The sequence below is a fragment of the Salvelinus fontinalis genome, chromosome 35 (assembly GCF_029448725.1).
Source record: "Salvelinus fontinalis isolate EN_2023a chromosome 35, ASM2944872v1, whole genome shotgun sequence".
Taxonomy (NCBI): Eukaryota; Metazoa; Chordata; class Actinopteri; order Salmoniformes; family Salmonidae; genus Salvelinus; species Salvelinus fontinalis.
In genome coordinates this window covers 29021877-29048809 of record NC_074699.1, presented here as the reverse complement: position 1 = coordinate 29048809, position 26933 = coordinate 29021877, and the positions used below count along the sequence as shown (strand labels likewise).

At 45.2% G+C, this 26933-nt stretch overlaps 1 protein-coding gene across 2 annotated transcripts in view; it reads left to right on the top strand.

Annotated features, from left to right (window-relative positions):
* The window catches only part of LOC129834680 (leucine-rich repeat-containing protein 49-like), a 71108-nt gene extending 53932 nt beyond the window's left edge, over window positions 1-17176 (top strand). For both annotated transcript variants that reach the window (XM_055899894.1, XM_055899895.1), the window contains 5 exons: window positions 6826-7060; window positions 7260-7445; window positions 7595-7704; window positions 15078-15240; window positions 15687-17176. In XM_055899894.1, the coding sequence (XP_055755869.1) occupies window positions 6826-7060; window positions 7260-7445; window positions 7595-7704; window positions 15078-15240; window positions 15687-15908 (916 nt within the window). In that variant the 3' untranslated portion in view covers window positions 15909-17176. The remainder of the gene's footprint in view (window positions 1-6825; window positions 7061-7259; window positions 7446-7594; window positions 7705-15077; window positions 15241-15686) is intronic.
* Window positions 17177-26933: the final 9757 nt, after the last annotated feature.

The following is a 26933-nucleotide window of genomic DNA, read 5'->3' as shown; positions in this document are numbered from 1 at the left end:
TGCTGGATTAGGTTGAGATAATTGAGTTTTAGTTCAGAGCTGCTGAACACATCAGGAAATGTTTTCCACAGTTAGACTTTCCTCAGTTTGACCATCTTTGTGTCTCCTCTTCCTCTAAGTGTTTCAGGAGGGGATTTGGAGGCACCTGGCAGTCTATCAAGAGTGATTACCAGGAACAATACATGACACAGTGCAGAGTGGGCTGATGGCATGCTTCCAGACTTCCCCAGAAAGGGATGAAAAGTTACCATCACTCTATCTACATGTTACCCAGTGTCTCCTTTCTCTCTCTGTCTGTCTTTCTCTCTCCCTCTGTCTGTCCAACTGCTTTTGATTTAGTACCTTTGGCAAAGCCGCCTCAGAGGTGTGGCGTGTCCTGAAGATTAGCACCGTCTTTCACTGACTGGCGCCTGTCTTGTCTATCGCTGGCCCAGACCTCCGCTCTGCGGGGCCTGGGTCTCCCAGTGTGTGCGTATGAGTAGACCTCCAGCTAGTAGCTCCCTGGACAAGATGCTTTCCGCCATGTGGCCAGTAGTACCCCCTTGCTCTTACATCACCAGTCATCACCCCTCACGTTCCTCGCCTGCCCCTCAGTGTCAGACGTGGCACTTCCTTGAAACACGACACTGTTTGATTAAGATTGGGTTTTACACCCACCGCGCGGTGGGTCGTCTTAGATTAATATGTAGGTAGCAACACGGCCTGCTAGAAAAATTGTTCTCCATGATTGAGTCGGACGCTAGTCTGTCAGTCACTGCTGGATTCTTGGAAGCAGCTCGTACTGAATGTTAGGATTATCTGGAGGTTGTGTCTATTAGCTAATGTAATTCCTGGGTTGTTTTGTTAAGGTTGGGTTTTCTCCCAGGTTATTAAAACTCTGAGGGGAATTGGAGTATTACAGCAGGTGTTAATGACTGAACTCTGATGCAGCCATGGGCAGTTTACTGACTCACACACATACGCACACTTGCATGCATACACACACACACACAGGGTCCTATAGAGACACAGTAGTCATGGTGGCCAAAACATGGCTTAACACTGTAGCTTTGTGACCTTTAACCCTGGTGTCCTGAATCTCTCTGGCTCACATTCACCTCTCTTTCTCCTAGGTCTGGAGTCAACTCTAGACCTGTAACCCTGCAGCTTGTGAACAAACTGCTCCCTTGTGTCCCTCTGCAGCAGCAGCCTTGATAGTGGTCTTTAGAATGTCCTGCCATGGTTATTACATGATAATCACAAGTCAATCAACATTTTAATCTCTCCTCTGTTCCAATACACCTTCATTTGTACCAGACTCTTCCCTGTTTCCCACTTCAGCCCTCTCTTTCTGGGTCAGCACACCTGTCTGACCATCTTTGTATCATCTCTTCTTCCTGTTCTTGCTCACAGTACAAAGCCTCTCTTACAGGTTGTCAGACCACTCTCCTTGATTCCTCTCTGCTTACCTGGACAGCATCTTGCCAGGTCTTAGATGCACTAAAAGGTGCAGCAGACAGATATGAGAGGAGGGTAGAAGTCAGTCCTCAGTCCTCTAGAGAAAAAGAAGTGACCTCCAGGGGATCAGGTTTGGTGTGTGACAACAACGATGTCTTTTTAAAGAAGCCTTGTTTCCCTCCCCTGACTCTAACAATCAGCCCAACAAGACTTGGCCTATAGGATTACAGCTCCAATAGTGTCAGGATTAATCCTCACTTGTGTTTTCTTTTCCCATGATCAGCAGTGTTACATTCTAAAGGGTGTGAAATATGAATAGACTGATTAGGTTGTTGGTGGGTGAACTCTAATGGCTGGTGTGGACTGCTGGTCCGTGGAGCCCTTTGGAGCCCTTTGGTATGCAGCAGGTCCCCTGAGTGTCAGCAGACTGGGAGGCAGTGAGAGAAGGCAGAGAGACCCAGGGTAGCTAGTGAGGCGCCAACAGGGACAGAAAGAGATCATGTCTCCCTGAGACTCATCCTGATTCTCTACTCTCACGACTCCTTATCAGCGAAGGGCACTTCAACTGTTGTCACAGAGAATAGAAAGCAATTAGGCAGCATTGAAGACAAATGTTACATTCACTTAACTCTGATTACCCCTCTCACTGCTGTTTCTCTCCCCTCCACTGATTGGCCCACTTCTTCAGACACATGTAAACTAAGATAGCTTTGTTTTAATGATAGTCCAGAGGATCCTGGAAACTTGTGACTTTATTTTTATTTTATTTCACCAGGTAGGCTAGTTGAGAACAAGTTCTCATTTACAACTGCGACCTGGCCTAGATAAAGCATAGCAGTGTGAACAGACAGAGTTACACATGGAGTAAGCAATAAACAAGTCAATAACACAGTAGGAAGGAAAAAAGAGTCTATACATTGTGTGCAAAAGGCATGAGGAGGTAGGCAATAAATAGGCCATAGGAGCAAATCATTTCAATTTAGCAGATTAACACTGGAGTGATAAATCAGATGATCATGTGCAAGTAGATACTGGTGTGCAAAAGAGCAGAAAAGTAAATAAATAAAAACAGTAAGGGGATAAGGTAGGTAAATTGGGTGAGCTGTTTACAGATGGACTATGTACAGCTGCAGCGATCGGTTAGCTGCTCAGATAACTGATGTTTAAAGTTGGTGCGGGAAATAAGTCCCCAACTTCAGCGATATTTGCAATTCGTTCCAGTCACAGGCAGCAGAGAACTGGAAGGAAAGGCGGCCAAATGAGGTGTTGGCTTTTGGGATGATCAGTGAGACATACCTGCTGGAGCACGTGCTACGGGTGGGTGTTGTTATCGTGACCAGTGAACTGAGATAAGGCAGAGCTTTACCTAGCATGGACTTAGATGACCTGGAGCCAGTGGGTCTGGCGACGAATATGTAGCGAGGGCCAGCCGACTAGAGCATACAGGTCGCAGTGGTGGGTGGTATAAGGTGTTTTAGTAACAAAACGGATGGCACTATGATAAACTGCATCTAGTTTGCTGAGTAGAGTATTGGAAGCTATTTTGTAGATGACGTCGCCAAAGTCGAGGATCGGTAGGATAGTCAGTTTTACTATGGTAAGTTTGGCGGCGTGAGTGAAGGAGGCTTTGTTGCGAAATAAAAAGCCGATTTTGGATTGGAGATGATTAATATGAGTCTGGAAGGAGAGTTTACAGTCTAGCCAGACACCTAGGTATTTATAGGATGTCCACATATTCTAGGTCGGAACCGTCCAGGGTGGTGATGCTAGTCGGACGGGCGCAGGCAGTGAACAGTTGAAAAGCATGCATTTGGTTTTACTAGCGTTTAAGAGCAGTTGGAGGCCACGGAAGGAGTGTTGTATGGCATTGCAGCTCGTTTGGAGGTTAGATAGCACAGTGTCCAAGGAAGGGCCAGAAGTATACAGAATGGTGTCGTCTGCATAGAGGTGGATCAGGGAATCGCCCACAGCAACATCATTGATATATACAGAGAAACGAGTAGGCCCGAGAATTGAACCCTGTGGTACCCCCATAGACTGCCAGAGGACCGGACAACATGCCCTCCGATTTGACACACTGAACTCTTTCTGAGAAGTAGTTGGTGAACCAGGTAAGGCAGTCATCAGAAAAACCGAGGCTACTGAGTCTGCCGATAAGAATATGGTGATTGACAGAGTCGAAAGCCTTGGCCAGGTCGATGAAGACTGCTGCACAGTACTGTCTTTTATCGATTGCGGTTATGATATCGTTTAGTACCTTGAGCGTGGCTGAGGTGCACCCGTGACCATCTCGGAAACCGGATTGCACAGCAGAGAAGGTACAGTGGGATTCGAGCTGGTCAGTGATCTGTGTATTAACTTGGCTTTCGAAGACCTTAGATAGGCAGGGCAAGATGGATATAGGTCTGTAACAGTTTGGGTCCAGGGTGTCTCCCCCTTTGAAGATGGGGATGACCGCAGCAACTTTCCAATCCTTGGGGATCTCAGGCAATATGAAAAGAGAGGTTGAACAGGCTGGTAATAGGGGTTGTGACAATGGCAGCAGATATTTTCAGAAATAAAGGCTCTAGATTGTCAAGCCCCGCTGATTTGTATGGGTCCAGGTTTTGCAGCTCTTTCAGAACATCTGCTCTCTGGATTTGGGTAAAGGAGAAGCTGGGGACACTTGGGCGAGTAGCTGCGGGGGGGGGGGGGGGGTTGGAGTAGCCAGGTGGAAGGCATGGCCAGCCGTTGAGAAATGCTTGTTTAAGTTTGATTATCATGGATTTATCGGTGGTGACCGTGTTACCTAGCCTCAGTGCAGTGGGCAGCTGGGAGGAGGTGCTCTTGTTCTCCATGGACTTTAGTGCCCCAGAACCTTTGGGAGTTAGAGCTACAGGATGCAAATTTCTGCTTGAAAAAGTTAGCCTTTGCTCTTCTGACTGACCGCGTGTATTGGTTCCTGACTTCCCTGAACAGTTGCATATCGCGGGGACTATTCGATGCTATTGCAGTCCGCCACAGGACGTTTTTGTGCTGTTCGAGGGCAGTCAGGTCTGGATTGAACCAAGGGCTATATCTGTTCTTAGTTCTGCATTTTTTGAACAGGGCATGCTTATCTAAGATGGTGAGGAAGTTACTTTTAAAGAATGACCAGGCATCCTCAACTGACGGGATGAGGTCAATATCCTTCCAGGATACCCGGGCCAGGTCAATTAGAAAGGCCTGCTCGCAGAAGTGTTTTAGGGAGCGTTTGACAGTGATGAGGGGTGGTCGTTTGACTGTATCCGCTACTGGTCCGCGGTCAATGAGGCAGTGATCGCTGAGATCCTGATTGAAGACAACAGAGGTGTATTTGGAGGGCAAGTTGGTCAGGATAATGTCTATGAGGGTGCCCATGTTTATGGATTTAGGGTTGTACCTGGTGGGTTCCTTGATTTGTGTGAGATTGAGGGCATCTAGCTTAGATTGTAGGACTGCCAGGGTGTTAAGCATATCCCAGTTTAGGTCACCTAACAGAACAAACTCTGAAGGTAGATGGGGGGGGGGCGATCAATTCACAAATGGTGTCCAGGGCACAGCTGGGAGCTGAGGGGGGTCGGTAGCAGGCGGCAATAGTGAGAGACTTATTTCTGGAGAGATTCATTTTTAAAATTAGAAGTTCGAACTGTTTGGGTATGGATCTGGAAAGTATGACATTACTTTGCAGTAGATTGCAACTCCTCCCCCTTTGGCAGTTCTATCTTGACGGAAAATGTTATAGTTGGGTATGGAAATCTCAGAATTTTTGGTGGCCTTCCTAAGCCAGGATTCAGATACGGCAAGGACATCAGGGTTGGCAGAGTGTGCTAAAGCAGTTAGTAAAACAAACTTAGGGAGGAGGATTCTGATGTTGACATGCATGAAACCAAGGCTTTTTCGATCACAGAAGCCAACAAATGAGGGTGCCTGGGGACATGCAGGGCCTGGGTTTACCTCCACGTCACCCGAGGAACAGAAGGATGAGGGTGCAACTAAAGGCTATCAAAACTGGTCGCCTAGAGCGTTGGGGACAAAGAATAAAAGGAGCAGATTTCTGGGCGTGGTAGAATAGATTCTGGGCATAATGTGCAGACAGCGGTATGGTGGGGTGCGGGTACAGTGGAGGTAAGCCCAGGCACTGGGTGATGATGAGAGATTGTATCTCTGGACATGCTGGTTATCATGGGTGAGGTCACCGCATGTGTGGGAGGTGGGACAAAGGAGGTGTCAGAGGTATGAAGAGTGGAACTAGGGGCTCCATTGTAAACTAAAACAATGATAACTAACCTGAACACAGTATACAAGGCATATTGACATTTGAGAGAGACATACAGCAAGGCATAAAGTAATCGCAGGTATTGATTGGGAGAGCTAGCTAAGACAACAGGTGAGACAACAGCTAATCAGCTAACAACAACAGCAGGTAAAATGGCGATGACTAGGCAGAGAGGGTCGGGTTAACTAAACCCAGAGCTCGCGGCTGGGGCCGACAAATAAAAAATAAACAGAATGGAGTACCGTGATTAATGGACAGTCCAGCAGGCATCAGCTATGTAGCCAAGTGATCAGTGTCCAGGGGCGACACGGCGTTTAAAGTTAGTAGCCCGGGGCTAGTGGGAACGTCTGCTCCGACGGAGGCCGGTTGAAGGCACAGCGGATGGGGTATTTGTCGGCAGACCAGTCGTGGTGGTGCGGCGGATCCAGAGGATCCAAGCCAGATGGCGTAAGAGGTATTGTAGAATTTAGTTTGCTAGCCGGGAGATGCGCCTGGCTCACGGCTAACTGGTGCTAGCTTCGTGGCAGGGGCGTTAGCCAGTAGCTAGCTGTGAAGATCAGAAGTAGTGGTCCAGTAATTACGGCAGGAATCCGGCGTTGTGGTGGAGAGACAGTCCAATCCTGGTAGATTGGCGAGTATTATCCAGGCTAAAAGACAGGGCTGGTATCTGTGCAGAAGGTAAAAGCCGCTAGCAGTGGCTAACAATGACTAAATAGCTTGTAGCTAATTAGCTTGTTAGTTTCTGGTGGTTCTTGAATGTGTTCTAAAAATAATAGCAATTCCGAATCACATTGGGTGAGGCAGGTTACCGGAAGGTATAATCGAATTAAAATGGAAAAGAGTGAAAACAAAATTGAAATATATACAAAAAAGAAATAAACAAAAGTACACGAGAGGACGAACAAAAACACGTCTTCATTGCTACGCCATCTTGGATGGCGTCTTGGATGTGCCAGGTGGGTGGAGAGTAGGCCAGGTGGCTATTACTTAATGTACCTAGGGAGCCACCATCATGTTTAAAATTACCGGGGGTCTAGGCACCCTCCTAAACAAATCAGGTGCCCATCCTCACAGGTGTGTGTGCTGACTGTCTGTTTCTCTGTGTGTTCAAGGCTCCTTGAGGCAGGGGGTGCCAGCCTGCAGAGCCTCTCCCTGTCAGAAAGCCACCTGGCGGAGCTGGATGGGGAAACCCTGCGCCTGTTCGGCCTCGGGGCCCTGGAGGCCCTGGAGAGAGGCTGGGGGGTCCAGACTGCAGGGGCCATCACTGTCATAGCCTTCCGCTACATCCACTTTGATGCGATCGTGCCAACACTGCCACGCATAAGGGTCAAGTTCCCTAACCTATCTGTGAGAACACATTTACTACAAATTACATACTGTTCAATAAAGAGTCTTCTCATTGGCTACTATGATAGGAGTCATTCTCACCATGGTAACACATGGTCTCTGTTGGAGTTCTAAACTGAGGGTTCTCATTGGCCAATAGGATACTGATATGGCCACTCATTGACTGGTTTCCTGACTTATTATGGTCTCCTCCATACAGCACCTGATTTTCCTGGAGACCAACGTCAGCCGTCTTCCCCAGCTGGCTGCTCTGGCCCAGGTGAGACGTCTGGACCAGCTGACCATCCACCCAGAGGGGAACCCTGTAGTCAGCCTTTCCCTGTGGAGATCCTTCCTCATCTATCGCCTGCACCACTTCAATCTGCACAAGATCAACAACCTGGAGGTCAGGTCCACCTACACACAGAAAAAATCTAACATGTTTGATCATTCAGCATATTTGTGCTGTAATGTTCTGAACATTGTGTTAGCTGATGTCCTTTTCATTTTCCCTTATGTGTATGCATTTATATTGGGTGTGTGTGTGTGCATCAGGTGACCATGAATGACATGATCTCTGCAGAGCGTCTGTTTGGGACGCTGGGTCATATCGCTGCCACCGAGACACCACGCTGCCGCCTGCTAGTACTGCTGGAGGAGTCCAGGTGAGCTCCCTACCCACAGCACATGGTAACTGGCACACACAGTTAGACACAGCCGTGTCTGAATGTTATATATATTTTTTTTGTTCGCCTTTATTTAACCAGGTAGGCAAGTTGAGAACAAGTTCTCATTTACAATTGCGACCTGGCCAAGATAAAGCAAAGCAGTTCGACACATACAACAGAGTTACACATGGCGTAAAAACAAACATAGTCAATAATACAGTAGAAAATTAAGTCTATATACAATGTGAGCAAATGAGGTGAGATAAGGGAGGTAAAGGCAAAAAAAGGCCATGGTGGCGAAGTAAATACAATATAGCAAGTAAAACACTGGAATAGTAGATTTGCAGTGGAAGAATGTTCAAAGTAGAAATAATTGGGTGCAAATGAGCAAAATAAATAAATAAAAACAGTATGGGGAAGAGGTAGTTTGGGCTAAATTATAGATGGGCTATGTACAGGTGCAGTAATCTGTGAGCTGCTCTGACAGCTGGTGCTTAAAGCTAGTGAGGGAGATAAGTGTTTCCAGTGTCAGAGATTTTTGTAGTTCATTCCAGTCATTGGCAGCAGAGAACTGGAAGGAGGCGGCCAAAGGAGGAATTGGTTTTGGGGTGACCAGAGATATACCTGATGGAGCGCGTGCTACAGGTGGGTGCTGCTATGGTGACCAGCGAGCTGAGATAAGGGGGGACTTTACCTAGCAGGGTCTTGTAGATGACCTGGAGCCAGTGGGTTTGGCGACGAGTATGAAGCGAGGGCCAGCCAACGAGAGCGTACAGGTCGCAGTGGTGGGTAGTATATGGGGCTTTGGTAACAAAACGGATGGCACTGATAGACTGCATCCAATTTAATGAGTAGGGTATTGGAAGCTATTTTGTAAATGACATCACCAAAGTCGAGGATCGGTAGGATGGTCAGTTTTACGAGGGTATGTTTGGCAGCATGAGTGAAGGATGCTTTGTTGCAAAATAGGAAGCCAGTTCTAGCTGTAACTTTGGATTGGAGAGGTTTGATGTGAGTCTGGAAGGAGAGTTTAGTCTAACCAGACTCCTAGGTATTTGTACTCATATTCTAAGACCGTCCAGAGTAGTGATGCTGGACAGGCAGCGATCGGTTGAATAGCATGCATTTAGTTTTACTTGTATTTAAGAGCTGTTGGAGCCCACGGAAGGAGAGTTGTATGGCATTGAAGCTCGTCTGGAGGGTTAACAGTGTCCAAAGAAGGGCCAGAAGTATACAGAATGATGTCGTCTGCGTAGAGGTGGATCAGAGACTCACCAGCAGCAAGAGCGACATCATTGATGTATACAGAGAAGAGAGTCGGCCCAAGAGTTGAACCCTGTGGCACCCCCATAGAGACTGCCAGAGGCCCGGACAACAGGCCCTCCGATTTGACACACTGAACTCAGAGAAGTAGTTGGTGAACCAGGCGAGGCAATCATTTGAGACGTCAAGGCTATCGAGTCTGCCGATGAGGATGTGGTGATTGACAGAGTCAAAAGGCTTGGCCAGGTCAATGAATACAGCTGCACAGTATTGTTTCTTATCGATGGCAGTTAAGATAGTTTAGGACCCTGGGACCAGCTCTGAACCCAGATTGCATAATGAAGGTGCGGTGGGATTCAAAATGGTCAGTAATCTGTTTGTTGACTTGGCTTTCAAAGACCTTAGAAAGGCAGGGTAGGATAGATATAGGTCTGTAGCAGCTTGGGTAGAGGTGGATCAGAGAATCACCTGCAGCAAGAGCGACATCATTGATTTATACAGAGAAGAGTCTGAGAAGGTACGGCGGGATTCGAAATGGTCGGTTTATTAACTTGGCTTTAAGATTTTAGCAGGGCAGGATGGATATAGGTCTATAACAGTTTGCGTCTAGAGTGTCTCGGCAGATTTCTAATCTTTGGGGATCTCAGACGATACAAAAGAGAGATTGAATAGGCTAGTAATAAGGGTTGCAACAATTTCAGCGGATAATTTTAGAAAGAGAGGGCCCAGATCGTCTAGCCCAGCTGACTTGTAGGGATCCAGATTTTGCAGCTCTTTCAGAACATAAACCATCTGGACTTAAAGTATGCAAAAAATAAAAAGTATTCGTCATTTTGAAGATCGAGTATACTTTAAATGCCCGGATGTCATGCTCTTTTCAGCTAATCAATTAGATATTGGGAAATGCTACCAAAATCAATGAATAACAGGAAACAATCATGTCGCGGTCTCAGTATGCAAAAATAGAGTATGTGAATTTCCAAAAATGTATTATGTTATACTCCTTTAGTTTCTTCATCTAGTAGAATTAGATGAACACTTTTCTATAATGCATTGGAAGAGGTGGGCTGGGAGTGATAGGCCCTAGTTCTCTTCAAGTAGGCATACAACAAAACTAGGCTACTTAATTGGGAAGATGCCGAATAGAGAAGCTTCTGCAGTGGTGGTCAAATGTAGGCTAGGCCGTTTTTCTTCTCCTTAAAATTAGTATTGCACCGTAGGATACATCTTTGATGTATCCTAAGTATTTTTTAAAGTGGCTTTGTTTTCTCATTGAAAAGTGTTTGTTCTCTTGACCTTCAGAGCTTTTAAACTAAATCATCTTTTGATTTGTTAATGTGTCGGCACCGGGGACTCAGGATGTGGCTGCGGTATTGATGTCATGTTAGTCAGGCCTTTTGATTAAACACTTGAATTGTTTTGTAGGCGTGGCTACCTATTTAATTAATCGTTCCCAATGATAAGTGCTTTAATTTATTATGTTGCTGTCCAGCAGGTCTGAATTTGAGACACACCCAATAGTTCTGTGCAATAGTCTTTTGATTTGAACATTTGAAAAGTTTGTGTGTGTACTAGGCCATTTAATTTAACTTGTTACAGCACTTTAGTTTCACTAATAAATATGTTGAAATTTAACCAAATTATCTGTTTCTGTCTTCAGTCTCTTCTTTATTAAATAGGATAGATGGGCTATAAGGACTACAGTATAGGTCCAATGTGATAGTCTGCCTGTAACCAGCCTGAGTAGGCCTATAACTCCATTCATATTCTACAGTGTATGCTAAATAGTATCCAACGATGAGTACATAGTATGCAGTTTATGTAAGTGGTACGAATCCCTTTGGCCCGGCAGTCTGAGGTGTGGGGGGGGGGGGGGGTGGTAACGAGACCCATAACAACTTATGCAAATCATAGTAGTGAAAAAGTAAGTGAGAATTGGGGGGGGGGGGGGGGGGGGGGGGGGGGGGGGGGGGGGGGCAGGAAAAGGGGCTGAGCTGGACTTAAGGAAAGAAACAAATATCCAAAAACACCCCTAAGCTAGACTAGCCTACTTCAACAGCTAACTAACTAACCAAAAATACAGTGGGTGGTCCTCCCAGTTCTAACTAGTGTGCCTAGACAAAGTATTCCTACGGGTAGTGTATGCCCATGGGCGACTTGTCTTGGTACCCCCTTTACCCACCATCAAACAAACAGTCAAACACCATAACAAAACAATACTCACAGGGTAACGGACAAAGTGACACGTCTTTGCAACTCACACGAGGTCTAGAGAGAGATTGCATGACAGAGAGATTGCATGACAGAGAGATCAAGCTCCAGAGAGAACAACTGACAGGGTTTTTAAACCAAGGGAAAGGGGTTGTGATAGGGTAATGGGAACAGGAGGAGGTGTGTCTTCTGATTGATGACTGATTGGTGACTGATTGGGGAATGTTGATTGCCTGGCATCGAGGAGCCATAGGGAGTTGGTTGCAAGCGGTGTCCCAGGGGTAGGGTGGGTACCTGGCACCTTCCTCACGTTCCCGATCCTCTCCCCAGCCAACAGCTCTTCAACTATATCACTCCTGGTCACTGAAACACAGCCAAGCAAAGCAAAACATGCCATTGAACTGAAGGGGTCACGCCTCCTCAGCCCTGCTGTAGTGGCGTCTCTCTCAGTGCCCCGAGCAGAGCCCTGTCTGTCAGGAGAATACTGTTAAAAGTTAATTGGCAAACAAAAGGCCAACTGCCATTCTGCTGGCTTCCAGTTCCTCTTTAATAACTCACACTCACTGATGCTCGATTAGAAAATAAAATAATATATGCCATTTAGTCAACGCTTTAATCCAAAACGACTTACAGTCATACGTGCATACATTTTTACAAATGGGTGTACCCGAGAATCAAACCCACTACTCTGGTGTTACAAGCACCATGCTCTACCAACTGAGCTACAAAGGACCACGCTCTATCAATAGCCGGGAGCTGATCATTCTTTTCAGATCAACAGTGAAACGGTATTCGCTGTAACCTGCTGACATTGTGTGATAATGCATAGTTTTGTAAAATAAATATTTTATATGTATAGGATGGTTGATAACATGAACTTTGACCTTTCCAAAAATATTAGTTGAACATTAACTTGATCTTATAAAGAGAGTTTTTATAGACTGGTACAGGGCAGAGGAAAAAACAATTGATGTGATGGCCACTCCATGGAGGTCAAACATTTAGCCTAAGGTTATTCATATCATAAATCTCCCTACTTTCCTGTTGGCTTGAATTAATTCCACTCTATGAATCACAATACACTTGGTACACTGCAAAATATGTTCTGAAAAGTTGAATGAGTGCCAGAGCGTTTTGTGTGTAATGTGTATCTGACTAATATATTAGTATTTTAATGTCTTTGAATGTGTATTTATTTATGCATGTGTGTGTGCCGCAGGTATGTGTAATGTACTGTAAATGTACTGTATATCTCTGTCTGTGTGAGGCCTTGAGATGACAGGCCAGGGCTTGTCTGTCCCTAGCAGCTGCCATTTTTAGTGTTTGCTGTGAGAAATGGACGAGCATGGCAGTTAGTTCACTTCCCTAGTCTGTCCCTTCAGGTTCACTCTGTATGATTACCCACTACACCCCTGGGCCTTCTAGAGCAGAGCATGGAAGAAATGTCTGAGTATCAAACAATACTTTACCTTGAGCTGCCTTATGGAATTAATCCTTTTTCCCCCAACTGAGCCCACTGACCTACTCTGCAACAGCCCTAACCTTTTAAGTCCAGTAATGTGTCTGTATTTGATTAAGGTTTAATCTTCCATATAAAACCATGTAAACTTTCCCCTCTCAGCCTCTGCACAGTGCACAGTGCTCTCACACTACTCCTTGTAGTTTGGTCCTTCCAGGAAAACCTCTCCTCAGAGATGGAGAGTGTATTCCTGTAATAATTAAGATGGGAGTTCACTACAGTCATCAGTAAATGGTTTCAGATCCAGTACAGACATGTATAACTCTGAGCGATACATTATACAGTCATATTTAGGTTTGGACAATCCATGTGGGAACACATATGGTCATGGGTAGGGCAGATATTGCTGTGAAGGTAGCCAGAGCAAAGGCTATGACTGCTTTAATGCTTTTGGTGTATTGCGGTTGAGGACCAAGTCATAATCAAAAGTCGTTGAACATGGGAGAAGGCCTAAAGGCCTGAAGATAGGCAATTTTTGGGGGAGGACAGCTTGTCCTGTTGTATGAACCATGATGTGATAGTTTTGACATTCATGTCTGTGATACAATACTAATGACTGGAGGCCAGAAAAGAGTCCTGAACCCAATGTAGGAGTGGTTCATCCTTCTTCTCAGTGAATTCAGTTGATGTTGTGGGCTGTTATACTGGGGTGTTTGCATTCAACCTCCAGTCTACTGTACAGTATCATTGTACAGTAGAGTACATGCTCAGCTATGGTGAATGGGGGCTGTTTGATAGATACACACCACTCAGTTGATCCTCTGCTCACCTATACATACAGTGCTCAGGCTCTCTGTCTCCGACACAAGCACACACACTTATCCCAGTAGGTATTTTAGCCTGCAGCCTCCGTCTCAATGACTACTCCAGAGTTCTGGCACCAGCGTTTGGAACATGTTGGTGCAGTGCTGAATTTCATGAGATGAATAATGATGGACAGGGATGTTTGATGTAGCTAACATCCTTTATTAATGTTCTCATCCTGGTTACATCTGTACCAATCCTGCTGCTGAAAACTATACGACTGATGAAGAACTGATTTAAAAATGTATTTAGAAGTACTTTATCATTCCCAATGCATTGTTCGTAATTGTTTGGCTTGGCTTCCATAGAATTCATGTCGGCACTACTGTCATAGTATCTGATACCAGTCTTGACAGATGTGTTAATGCGGAGCATTGACTGAATGCTATTACTATTTGTCGAAACGTGTATTGTGATACTTTGTTATACCCTTCTTTGATGATGGCACTGTCCCTGGCAGTGGATGCTCCTATTGGATGCCCTGATGCCCCAGACATGTCTAACTCACCTGTCCCCCTTGCATAGCTGCTGGAAGTAGGGGTGCTGCAGCACACCCTGAAAAATCTGATTAAAAAAATTATTAATTAAGAAAAACATTATTTGAAAAAAACATTTTTTTCACAAAAGTAGTGCACTGGGCCTTTACTAGTATTAGCGGACCGATATAGACATCTGTAGCGTGGGCAAAAAAAAAAAAATCTGCATTTCCGCTTTTGCAAATAAGGTAGTTGTATAATTAAGAACAGTATCTTGCAGGATTCAATAGTTGGAATTGTAAGACTTGTTGCCCTGTCCCTTTCTCTGTGATTGTCATTCTAATAGAATCCAGAATGAACAAAACACTGTCCTCAAACATTTACATCAAATGGTGAAAGGTTATGGGTAAGGACACAAAACATCCACATCAAATTAAAGATTTTTCTTGATCAAATAACATGGAAAACAACCACTTTTTGTGCAGTATTAATTTACTATAATTACAAACCACTTAATGTAAATGTACATTACTGTATAGTACATAGGCTGGTCATCTAGGTTTGTACCTGTAGACCATCACCATGAAGAAGAACAATGCACAATACAGTAATTGAGTACATTGACACATCAAGTGGTTTGTGATGTGATGATGTGGCTCAGTTGGTAGAGCATGGAGCTTGCAATGCTAGGATTGTGGGTTTGATTCCCACGGGACTAGTATGAAAAAATATGCACATGTATACATTTGCAAACTATTTCAAGAATCTGCAAAACATATATCAAGCATGTATTTTTATATTCCACAAGCATTTTCAGATTAACTGTTTTGTACAGATAATCATCAGACTCAAGTTACAAATGCTGGTAAACACTCAAATACATTTAGTGTAAAAATTGTCACAAAAGGAGTGCACTGGGCCTTTGCTAGTCTTGTATTAGCGGACCGATATGGACGTAAAAGACAACACAGCACCCCCACCCCCAAACTACTTCTGCCTTCTGCCTGTCTCAATCGCTCTCTCTCTCTCTTGCTCTCTCTCTCCCTCTCCCCCCTCTCTCTCTTTCGCTCCCTCCTTCCCTGCCTCACTCTCTCTAGGAAGCGTCAGCTGCAGTTTCTGTTGGAGGGGCGTGGGCGCCGTGCAGGCTTGAGCCCAGAGGATCTGCGTGACAACGGCAAGCTGCTGGGAGAGGGCCTGAGCAGAGCCCTGTTCAACTACCCCAGTAGAGACTGCTGCAGTGTGGGAGCGGAGAGCCCAGAGGTCAGCACTCTCAGACTATCACTCTGTCTGTAGCCTGGTCCCAGTGGTGATGACTGCAGTAGCAGAGTGGAAGCAGCCAGTCTAGCCTGGTGGTCCCAGATCTCTTCCATCACAAAGAGATCTGGGACCAGGATAGACTGGCTGCGCTCACTCTGCTACTGTGGACATCACCACTACCTGTCACTGTATACCTGATGCTTCATACTGTAGCAGTTTTATTGAGGGCATGTTTCATACATTTACAGCTGTGATCCTCAACCTGCTCCTTGAGCAGTGAAACACCTGATTTAGCCAATAAAAGTATTGAAGACAGTGGCTCTCATGGAGAAGGGTTGAGGATCACTGATTTACAATGTAACATGATTACTATCCAATAGGATGATCAATGGAGACTTCCTCTCCACAGTGTCAAAGCTAACAGTCCTCTGTTCCCTGGATCTCCTCAGGAGGGTGCTATGGAGTCGTCATCGGAGCGCGGAGCCATGATGGAGCAGTACATACAGGATCAGGTCCAGAGGGCATCTGACACCAACCTGAAGGGGGAGTCCCTCCACAAGCTGTGGCCCTCCATGTTTATGGAGATGGTGAGAGACTATGTGCTGGAGATGAGGGACCGACCAACCTTCCGTCGGGCCTGCCTCAACAGGCTCTCCACACAGGGAAAGTGAGAGGGTGAGGGGTAGAGACCTGGTAAAACTCCATAAGACCTACAGTACAGCATACTGGACACATACTAGAAACAGGTACAGCATACTGGACACATACTAGAAACAGGTACAGCATACTGGACACATACTGGAAACAGGTACAGCATACTGGACACATACTAGAAACGGGTACAGCATGCTGGACACATACTAGAAACAGGTACAGCATACTGAACACATACTAGAAACATGTACAGCATACTGGACACATACTAGAAACAGGTACAGCATACTGGACACATACTAGAAACAGGTACAGCATACTGGACACATACTAGAAACAGGTACAGCATACTGAACACATACTAGAAACATGTACAGCATACTGGAAACAGGTACAGCATACTGGACACATACTAGAAACAGGTACAGCATACTGAACACATACTAGAAACATGTACAGCATACTGGACACATACTAGAAACAGGTACAGCATACTGGAAACAGGTACAGCATACTGGAAACAGGTACAGCATACTGGACACATACTAGAAACAGGTACAGCATACTGGAAACAGGTACAGCATACTGGACACATACTAGAAACAGGTACAGCATACTGGACACATACTAGAAACAGGTACAGCATACTGGACCTACTGGAAACAGGTACAGCATACTGGACCACTTCTTCTACTACAGCATATTGGACACTCTCCTGCTGCTCTGTCTCACCATGTTAACCCATCTTCATCATCACGTGGTGTCAGTCAGTCAAGTTTTGGGGAATTTTGGGGTTAGATTATTTTCATAACTGGAAAAACATATTCTGATTGAAGATGGATGTGGATTTTTCTTTTGAAGGCAACTTTGGGGGGGGTTCTCACCAGCCGGGCCTCATAAGCTTGAATGCACATTATCATGGAAAAGACAATATTGATGTTTGTTCTATACTCTGTTCTTCCTATTCAACTTGATTCCAGGATGCACAGAGCTATAGAGCTATATACTTGAGAAAGTCATTGTGAGCGTGCATTGTCATCCCTAAAGAGGAACACTCTTTGCACTTTAAAGCCTTCATAAAGACCCTGTTCATGATCTCCAGCTGAAGATTACAATGAGTGTGTCCCATTGAGCCTAGAATGATTGTGTCATGATAATCTTCTTCTTAATGTTACTCGCTCTCTCTCTGCCTGGCGTGATGACAAGGGCACAAAACACACGTTTTCTTTTCGGACCACTCATTTTCTGTATTGTACTTAGTAATAAAATATTCCTTAACACTTAACTGTTCCATGTTTATTGCTCCTGTGGTGTCTCTGTTGATCAAGAAACCATGCTGCAGGAAATGTATTCTCCATCCATCAATCATCAAATTACTCAGAGCTAATATTTTGACTGAATCAGACAGATGATTTAGCACAAAACATATAATCAAAAGTTGTTTTTTTGTTTTGTTATATGTATCTTTTCTGACCATTAAACCCTAAGTATGTTATACTATATTATACCACCTCTGGCTCCTCTGATCTCTGACTATTAACTGAATTGTTTTGGACAGGGGTGTCCTTTTGAAGAACAGCACTATATCCAGCCACCTCCTAATACATTAGACTGAGCTGTGTGCTAATGCTGTTCCACAGTACCTCAGTGTCCCTCCCTGTGCATGCTCTACCCTGCACTGGGACATCCAGGGGCAATGGAAAGGGCCCTCTCTCCTGTTGAACTCAGAAAGGAATGTTCTTGCAGGCTTCGATAGAGCAGACTGGTTTACTACCAGCTGTTCCTGGTCCCCTCACTCACTACAACTACTCTGTAGGGAGGCTGGGCTCTCCACGCCTCCTGTGCTGTCAATGGTTTACAGTCAAGGGTGTCCAAAGTCAACTCCAGACACCTGTGGCACTAAACAGGATTGGTGAAAAGGGAAACTGGAGCTCTGCCGGAGTAGGAGAGTAGAGAATGGAAGCTATTAGAAATGGTTTTCTGAATTGAATGTTCGATGTGCAACTGAATAAACAGAAGCATCTTGGGGAGAGGCAACTGTGGTTCAAGTGGAAGTACTACTACTCTTAGACAGTGTAATGTCCTACTGCTCTTAGACAGTGTAATGTCCTACTGCTCTTAGACAGTGTAATGTCCTACTGCTCTTAGACAGTGTAATGTCCTACTGCTCTCAGACAGTGTAATGTCCTACTGCTCTCAGACAGTGTAATGTCCTACTGCTCTTAGACAGTGTATAGTCCTACTGCTCTCAGACAGTGTATTGTCCTACTGCTCTCAGACAGTGTAATGTCCTACTGCTCTCAGACAGTGTAATGTCCTACTGCTCTCAGACAGTGTAATGTCCTACTCCTCTCAGACAGTGTATAGTCCTACTGCTCTTAGACAGTGTAATGTCCTACTGCTCTCAGACAGTGTAATGTCCAACCGCTCTCAGACAGTGTAATGTCCTACTGCTCTCAGACAGTGTAAAGTCCTACTGCTCTTAGACAGTGTAAAGTCCTACTGCTCTTAGACAGTGTAGTGTCCTACTGCTCTTAGACAGTGTAATGTCCTACTGCTCTTAGACAGTGTAATGTCCTACTGCTCTCAGACAGTGTAATGTTCTACTGCTCTCAGACAGTGTAATGTCCTACTGCTCTCAGACAGTGTAATGTCCTACTGCTCTCAGACAGTGTAATGTCCTACTGCTCTCAGACAGTGTAATGTCCTACCGCTCTCAGACAGTGTAATGTCCTACTCCTCTCAGACAGTGTAATGTCCTACTGCTCTCAGACAGTGTAATGTCCTACTGCTCTCAGACAGTGTAATGTCCTACCGCTCTCAGACAGTGTAATGTCCTACTCCTCTCAGACAGTGTAATGTCCTACTGCTCTCAGACAGTGTATTGTCCTACTGCTCTCAGACAGTGTATTGTCCTACTGCTCTCAGACAGTGTAATGTCCTACTGCTCTCAGACAGTGTAAAGTGCTACTGCTCTCAGACAGTTTAATATCCTACCGCTTTCAGACAGTGTATAGTCCTACTGCTCTCAGACAGTGTAATGTCCTACCGCTCTCAGGCAGTGTAGTGTCCTACTGCTCTCAGACAGTGTAATGATCTACTGCTCTCAGACAGTGTAATGTCCTACTGCTCTTAGACAGTGTAATGTCCTACTGCTCTCAGACAGTGTAATGTAATACTCCTCTCAGTGTAATGTACTACTGCTCTCAGACAGTGTAATGTCCTACTGCTCTCAGACAGTGTAATGTCCTACTGCTCTCAGACAGTGTATTGTCCTACTGCTCTCAGACAGTGTAATGTCCTACTGCTCTCAGACAGTGTAATGTCCTACTGCTCTCAGACAGTGTAATGTCCTACTGCTCTCAGACAGTGTAATGTCCTACTGCTCTCAGACAGTGTAATGTCCTACTGCTCTCAGACAGTGTATAGGCCTACTGCTCTTAGACAGTGTAGTGTCCTACTGCTCTTAGACAGTGTAATGTCCTACTGCTCTCAGACAGTGTAATGTCCTACTGCTCTCAGACAGTGTATAGTCCTACTGCTCTTAGACAGTGTAATGTCCTACTGCTCTTAGACAGTGTAATGTCCTACTGCTCTCAGACAGTGTATAGTCCTACTGCTCTTAGACAGTGTATAGGCCTACTGCTCTTAGACAGTGTATAGGCCTACTGCTCTTAGACAGTGTTATGTCCTACTGCTCTTAGACAGTGTAATGTCCTACTGCTCTCAGACAGTGTAATGTCCTACTGCTCTCAGACAGTTTATAGTCCTACTGCTCTTAGACAGTGTATTGTCCTACTGCTCTTAGACAGTGTAATGTCCAACCGCTCTCAGACAGTGTAATGTCCTACTGCTCTCAGACAGTGTAAAGTCCTACTGCTCTTAGACAGTGTAAAGTCCTACTGCTCTTAGACAGTGTAATGTCCTACTGCTCTTAGACAGTGTAATGTCCTACTGCTCTTAGACAGTGTAATGTACTACTGCTCTCAGACAGTGTAATGTACTACTGCTCTCAGACAGTGTATTGTTCTACTGCTCTCAGACAGTGTAATGTCCTACCGCTCTCAGGCAGTGTAGTGTCCTACTGCTCTCAGACAGTGTAATGTCCTACTGCTCTCAGACAGTGTAATGTCCTACTGCTCTCAGACAGTGTAATGTCCTACTCCTCTCAGACAGTGTAATGTCCTACTGCTCTTAGACAGTGTAATGTCCTACTGCTCTTAGACAGTGTAATGTCCTACTGCTCTCAGATAGTGTAATGTCCTACTGCTCTCAGACAGTGTATTGTCCTACTGCTCTCAGACAGTGTAAAGTGCTACTGCTCTCAGACAGTTTAATGTCCTACCGCTTTCAGACAGTGTATAGTCCTACTGCTCTCAGACAGTGTAATGTCCTACCGCTCTCAGGCAGTGTAGGGTCCTACTGCTCTCAGACAGTGTAATGTCCTACTCCTCTCAGACAGTGTAATGTCCTACTCCTCTCAGACATTGTAATGTCCTACTGCTCTTAGACAGTGTAATGTCCTACTGCTCTTAGACAGTGTAATGTCCTTCTGCTCTTAGACAGTGTAATGTCCTACTGCTCTCAGACAGTGTAATGTTCTACTGCTCTCAGACAGTGTAATGTCCTACCGCTCTCAGGCAGTGTAGTGTCCTACTGCTCTCAGACAGTGTAATGTCCTACTGCTCTCAGACAGTGTAATGTAATACTCCTCTCAGTGTAATGTCCTACTGCTCTCAGACAGTGTAATGTCCTACTGCTCTCAGTGTATTGTCCTACTGCTCTCAGACAGTGTATTGTCCTACTGCTCTCATACAGTGTAATGTCCTACTGCTCTCAGACAGTGTAATGTCCTACTGCTCACTGCTCTCAGACAGTGTAATGTCCTACTGCTCTCAGACAGTGTAATGTCCTACTGCTCTCAGACAGTGTAATGTCCTACCGCTCTCAGACAGTGTAATGTCCTACTCCTCTCAGACAGTGTAATGTCCTACTCCTCTCAGACAGTGTAATGTCCTACTGCTCTTAGACAGTGTAATGTCCTACTTCTCTTAGACAGTGTAATGTCCTACTGCTCTCAGACAGTGTAATGTCCTACTGCTCTCAGACAGTGTATTGTCCTACTGCTCTCAGGCAGTGTATTGTCCTACTGCTCTCAGACTGTGTAAAGTGCTACTGCTCTCAGACAGTTTAATGTCCTACCGCTTTCAGACAGTGTATAGTCCTACTGCTCTCAGACAGTGTAATGTCCTACCGCTCTCAGGCAGTGTAGTGTCCTACTGCTCTCAGACAGTGTAATGTCCTACTGCTCTCAGACAGTGTAATGTCCTACTCCTCTCAGACAGTGTAGTGTCCTACTGCTCTTAGACAGTGTAATGTCCTACTGCTCTCAGACAGTGTAATGTCCTACTCCTCTCAGACAGTGTAATGTCCTACTGCTCTTAGACAGTGTAATGTCCTATTGCTCTTAGACAGTGTAATGTCCTACTGCTCTCAGACAGTGTAATGTCCTACTGCTCTTAGACAGTGTAATGTCCTACTGCTCTTAGACAGTTTATAGTCCTACTGCTCTCAGACAGTGTAATGTCCTACTGCTCTTAGACAGTGTAATGTCCTACTGCTCTCAGACAGTGTAATGTCCTACTGCTCTTAGACAGTGTATTGTCCTACTGCTCTCAGACAGTGTAATGTCCTACTCCTCTCAGACAGTGTAATGTCCTACTCCTCTCAGACAGTGTAATGTCCTACTGCTCTTAGACAGTGTAATGTCCTACTGCTCTTAGACAGTGTATTGTCCTACTGCTCTCAGACAGTGTAATGTCCTACTCCTCTCAGACAGTGTAATGTCCTACTCCTCTCAGACAGTGTAATGTCCTACTGCTCTTAGACAGTGTAATGTCCTACTGCTCTTAGACAGTGTAATGTCCTACTGCTCTCAGACAGTGTAATGTCCTACTCCTCTCAGACAGTGTAATGTCCTACTGCTCTTAGACAGTGTAATGTCCTATTGCTCTTAGACAGTGTAATGTCCTACTGCTCTCAGACAGTGTAATGTCCTACTGCTCTTAGACAGTGTAATGTCCTACTGCTCTTAGACAGTTTATAGTCCTACTGCTCTCAGACAGTGTAATGTCCTACTGCTCTTAGACAGTGTAATGTCCTACTGCTCTCAGACAGTGTAATGTCCTACTGCTCTTAGACAGTGTATTGTCCTACTGCTCTCAGACAGTGTAATGTCCTACTCCTCTCAGACAGTGTAATGTCCTACTCCTCTCAGACAGTGTAATGTCCTACTGCTCTTAGACAGTGTAATGTCCTACTGCTCTTAGACAGTGTAATGTCCTACTGCTCTCAGACAGTGTAATGTAATACTCCTCTCAGTGTAATGTACTACTGCTCTCAGACAGTGTAATGTCCTACCGCTCTCAGACAGTGTAGTGTCCTACTGCTCTTAGACAGTGTAATGTCCTACTGCTCTCAGACAGTGTAATGTAATACTCCTCTCAGTGTAATGTACTACTGCTCTCAGACAGTGTAATGTCCTACTGCTCTCAGACAGTGTAAAGTCCTACTGCTCTCAGACAGTGTATTGTCCTACTGCTCTCAGACAGTGTAATGTCCTACTGCTCTTAGACAGTGTAATGTCCTACTCCTCTCAGACAGTGTATTGTCCTACTGCTCTCAGACAGTGTAATGTCCTACTGCTCTCAGACAGTGTAATGTCCTACTGCTCTCAGACAGTGTATTGTCCTTCTGCTCTCAGCAGACAGTGTATTGTCCTACTGCTCTCAGACAGTGTAATGTCCTACTGCTCTCAGACAGTGTATAGTCCTACTGCTCTCAGACAGTGTAAAGTGCTACCGCTCTCAGACAGTGTAATGTCCTACTCCTCTCAGATCAGACAGTTTAAAGTCCTACTGCTCTCAGACAGTGTATTGTCCTACTGCTCTCAGACAGTGTATTGTCCTACTGCTCTCAGACAGTGTATTGTCCCACTGCTCTCAGACAGTGTAAAGTGCTACTGCTCTCAGACAGTTTAATGTCCTACCGCTTTCAGACAGTGTCTAGTCCTACTTCTCTTAGACAGTGTAATGTCCTACTGCTCTTAGACAGTGTAATGTCCTACTGCTCTCAGACAGTGTAATGTCCTACCGCTATCAGGCAGTGTAATGTCCTACTGCTCTCAGACAGTGTAATGATCTACTGCTCTCAGACAGTGTAATGTCCTACTGCTCTCAGACAGTGTATTGTCCTACTGCTCTCAGACAGTTTAAAGTCCTACTGCTCTTAGACAGTGTAATGTTCTAATGCTCTCAGACAGAGTAATGGTTTTATGTGCATTATAGTCAAACATTGTTCTGCAAAAATAAGAGCATTTCTCATGCACATTTAGGGGAAAGCGATAACATACACTACCGTCCAAGAGTTTGGTGTTTTGCGGGTACTATTTAATGAAGCTGCCAGTTGAGGACTTGTGAGGCGTCTGTCTCTCAAACTAGACACTCTAATGTACTTGTCCTTTTTCTCAGTTGTGCACCGGGGCCTCCCACTCCTCTTTCTATTCTGGTTAGAGCCAGTTTGCGCTGTTCTGTGAAGGGAGTAGTACACAGCATTGTACGAGATCTTCAGTTTCTTGGAAATTCCTGCACCCTCTGTAGTGCCTTGCGGTCGAAGGCCATGCAGTTGCCATACCAGGCAGTGATGCAACCAGTCAGGATGCTCTCGATGGTGCAGCTGTAGAACCTTTTGAGGATCTGAGGACCCATGCCAAATCTTTTCAGTCTCCTGAGGGGGAATAGGTTTTGTCTTGCCCTCTTCACGACTGTCTTGGTGTGCTTGGACCATGTTAGTTTGTTGGTGATGTGGAAGCCAAGGAACTTGAAGCTCTCAACTGCTCCACTACAGCTCCGTCAATGAGAATGGGGGTGTGCTCGGTCCTCCTTTCCCTGTAGTCCACAATCATCTCCTTTGTTTTGATCACGTTGAGGGAGAGGTTGTTGTCCTTGCACCACACGGTCAGGTCTCTGACCTCCTCCCTATAGGCTGTCTCGTCATTGTCAGTGATCAGGCCTACCACTGTTGTGCTATCGGCAAACTTAATGATGGTGTTGGAGTCATGCCTGGCCGTGCAGTCATGAGTGAACAGGGAGTACAGGCCCCCGGGTTGAGGATCAGCACGGCGGATGTGTTGTTACCTACCCTTACCACCTGGGGGACGGCCCGTCGGGAAGTCCAGGATCCATTTGCAGAGGGAGGTGTTTAGTCTCAGGGTCCTTAGCTTAGTGATGAGCTTTGATGGCACTATGGTGTTAAACGCTGAGCTGTAGTCAGTGAATAGCATTCTCACATAGCTGTTCCTTTTGTCCAGGTGTGTAAGGGCTGTGTGGAGGGCAATAGAGATTGCTTCATCTGTGGATCTGTTGGGGCGGAATGCAAATTGGAATGGGTCTAGGGTTTCTTGGATAATGGTGTTGATGTGAGCCATGACCAGCCTTTCAAAGCACTTCATGGCTGCAGACGTGAGTGCTACGGGTCGGTAGTCATTCAGGCAAGTTACCTTAGTGTTCTTGGGCACAGGGACTATGGTGGTCTGCTTGAAACATGTTGGTATTACAGACTCAGACAGTTGAAACTCAGACAGCATACCAGTTGGTCAGCGCATGCTCGGAGTACACGTCCTGGTAATCTGTCTGGCCCTGCGGCCTTGTAAATGTTGACCTGTTTAAAGGTCTTATTCACATTGGTTGCGGAGAGCGTGATCACACAGTCATCCAGAACAGCTGATGCTCTCATGCATGTTTCAGTGTAACTTGCCTCGAAGCGAGCATAGAAGTAATTTAGCTTGTCTGGTAGGCTTGTGTCACTGGGCAGCTCTTGGCTGTGCTTCCCTTTGTATTCTGTAATAGTTTGCAAGCCTTGCCACATCCGACTAGCGTCGGAGCCGGTGTAGTACAATTCGATCTTAGTCCTGTATTGATGCTTTGCCTGATTGATGGTTTATCGGAGGGCATAAGGGGATTTCTTATAAGCTTCCGGGTTAGAGTCCTGCTCCTTGAAAGCGGCAGCTCTACCCTTTAGCTCAGTGCGGATGTTGCCTGTAATCCATGGCTTCTTGTTGGAGTATGTACGTACGGTCACTGTGGGGACGACATCATCGATGCACTTATTTATATCCTGAAGGAATCATTCCTTCATGACAGTGGCCCTTTGGGGAATAGAGGCTGTTACAATCTTACAGGTACAGTAGATAAGAGGAGAGGGAGAGTAATAAGTCATCCTTTGTTGGAAAGCAAATGAGAACTGCTAGCATGGAAGCACTTCCCAGGCCCAGGGCTCTGAGGGGTCAACTCAACATCAACTCCAACATCCCGGACATTTACCACCACTCGGTGAGTAATAACCAGCCTTATTGGTCTATACTCTTTATTTAGAAGCTTATTTTTACACTGACTGAAAGATGTGGTACTGGAATCCATCATTGGAAAACGTCCTTCTGATATCTGTTGGACTGGTGCATGAGAACCAACAATCCGTGATGTGAGCAAAACAAGGTCATAAAAGAGAAATTCTGCAGACTCAGTTCTTGAGAACATTTTTGAGAGATGCTGGTATCAAATCAAACCTTCCTTCCAAAGCAATGTATTCCCAGCTGAATTTTTCCCCACATACTTCTATCATGCCCAGCCCAAGGTTCCTCCTTTGACACTGTAATGGAGGCAGGCCAAGGAGAGCTCTGCTGTTGACAAGCAAAACACAGCCAGGGTGTTTGTAGTATCAAAGAGCTGCATAGGATCTGTCATATTAATTAATACAGTATCTTGCCATGTAGTTGTTGCTGTCAATGAGGAATCTTCACCTTAATCCACCCAAATCCTTTGATACGAGCAAAGGAAAAAGCCCTCAGGTAAGAGAGAAACAAAAAATGTTTTAGTGAATAAATATTGGACTCCTCGAGAATGATTGTCACATGCATATTGAACCCAGGTTGTCTGTGGGAATCTAGACTACATAAGCCTACTGAGCATGAGCTCTTGATGAGTCTCAAGGTCTTCGTCAAGGTTACTCTTCATGCATAATTTGTGAACTTATTCAGACATTAGGGAAATGTATTAACAGAATGCATTATGGTGGCATGCACAACCAATGAAAGTGAAATTTATACAGTGGGGTGTTATCAAAACAATAGACTATCATGACAGACGATTAACTTTTTATTCATTCAATTTATCCTCAAATCAGAGTGTATTATCAGTCTCCACTGTAATAGCTTGTTTATAAGCCTTGTTACTTCTCCATATAGAGTAAGTGACAACAGAAACTGGCAGTAAGCCTGTGTTGTATTATTTACTTGTCATGCAGGATGTATTTCACAGGATTAAATACTGGTTATACTGTAAACAAACAAGCTCTGTTGGCTCTGATAGTAGCCTCTTGTCACGCACTGACCTGAGATATCTCTGTTTTCTTTATATTTTGGTTAGGTCAGGGTGTGACTAGGGTGAGTACGTTAGTTTTGTATTGTCTAGGGGTTTTTGTATGTCTAGGGTTTTTGTAGGTCTAGGTGATTTGTATGTCTATGGTGGCCTGATATGGTTCCCAATCAGAGGCAGCTGTTTATCGTTGTATCTGATTGGGGATCATATTTAGGTAGCCATTTTCCCTTTGGTATTCGTGGGTTCTTGTCTATGTGTAGTTGCCTGTCAGCACTCATTTGTATAGCTTCACGTGTCGTTTTGTTATTTTGGTTCTTATGTTCAGTGTTCATTCTTATTATATTAAAGAATGTACGCATACCACGCTGCGCCTTGGTCCGATTCATACGACGAACGTGACAGAAGAACCCACCATAAAAGGACCAAGCAGTGTGTTCAGGAGGAGCAGACATTATGGACATGGGACGAGATTTTGGAGGGTAAAGGATCCTGGATGTGGGAGGAAATATTGTCAGGGGAGGATCGCCTACCATGGAAGCAGGTGGAGATAGTGCAGGAGGAACGGCGACGATACAAGGGGACACGGTTAGCACGGAAGCCCGAGAGGCA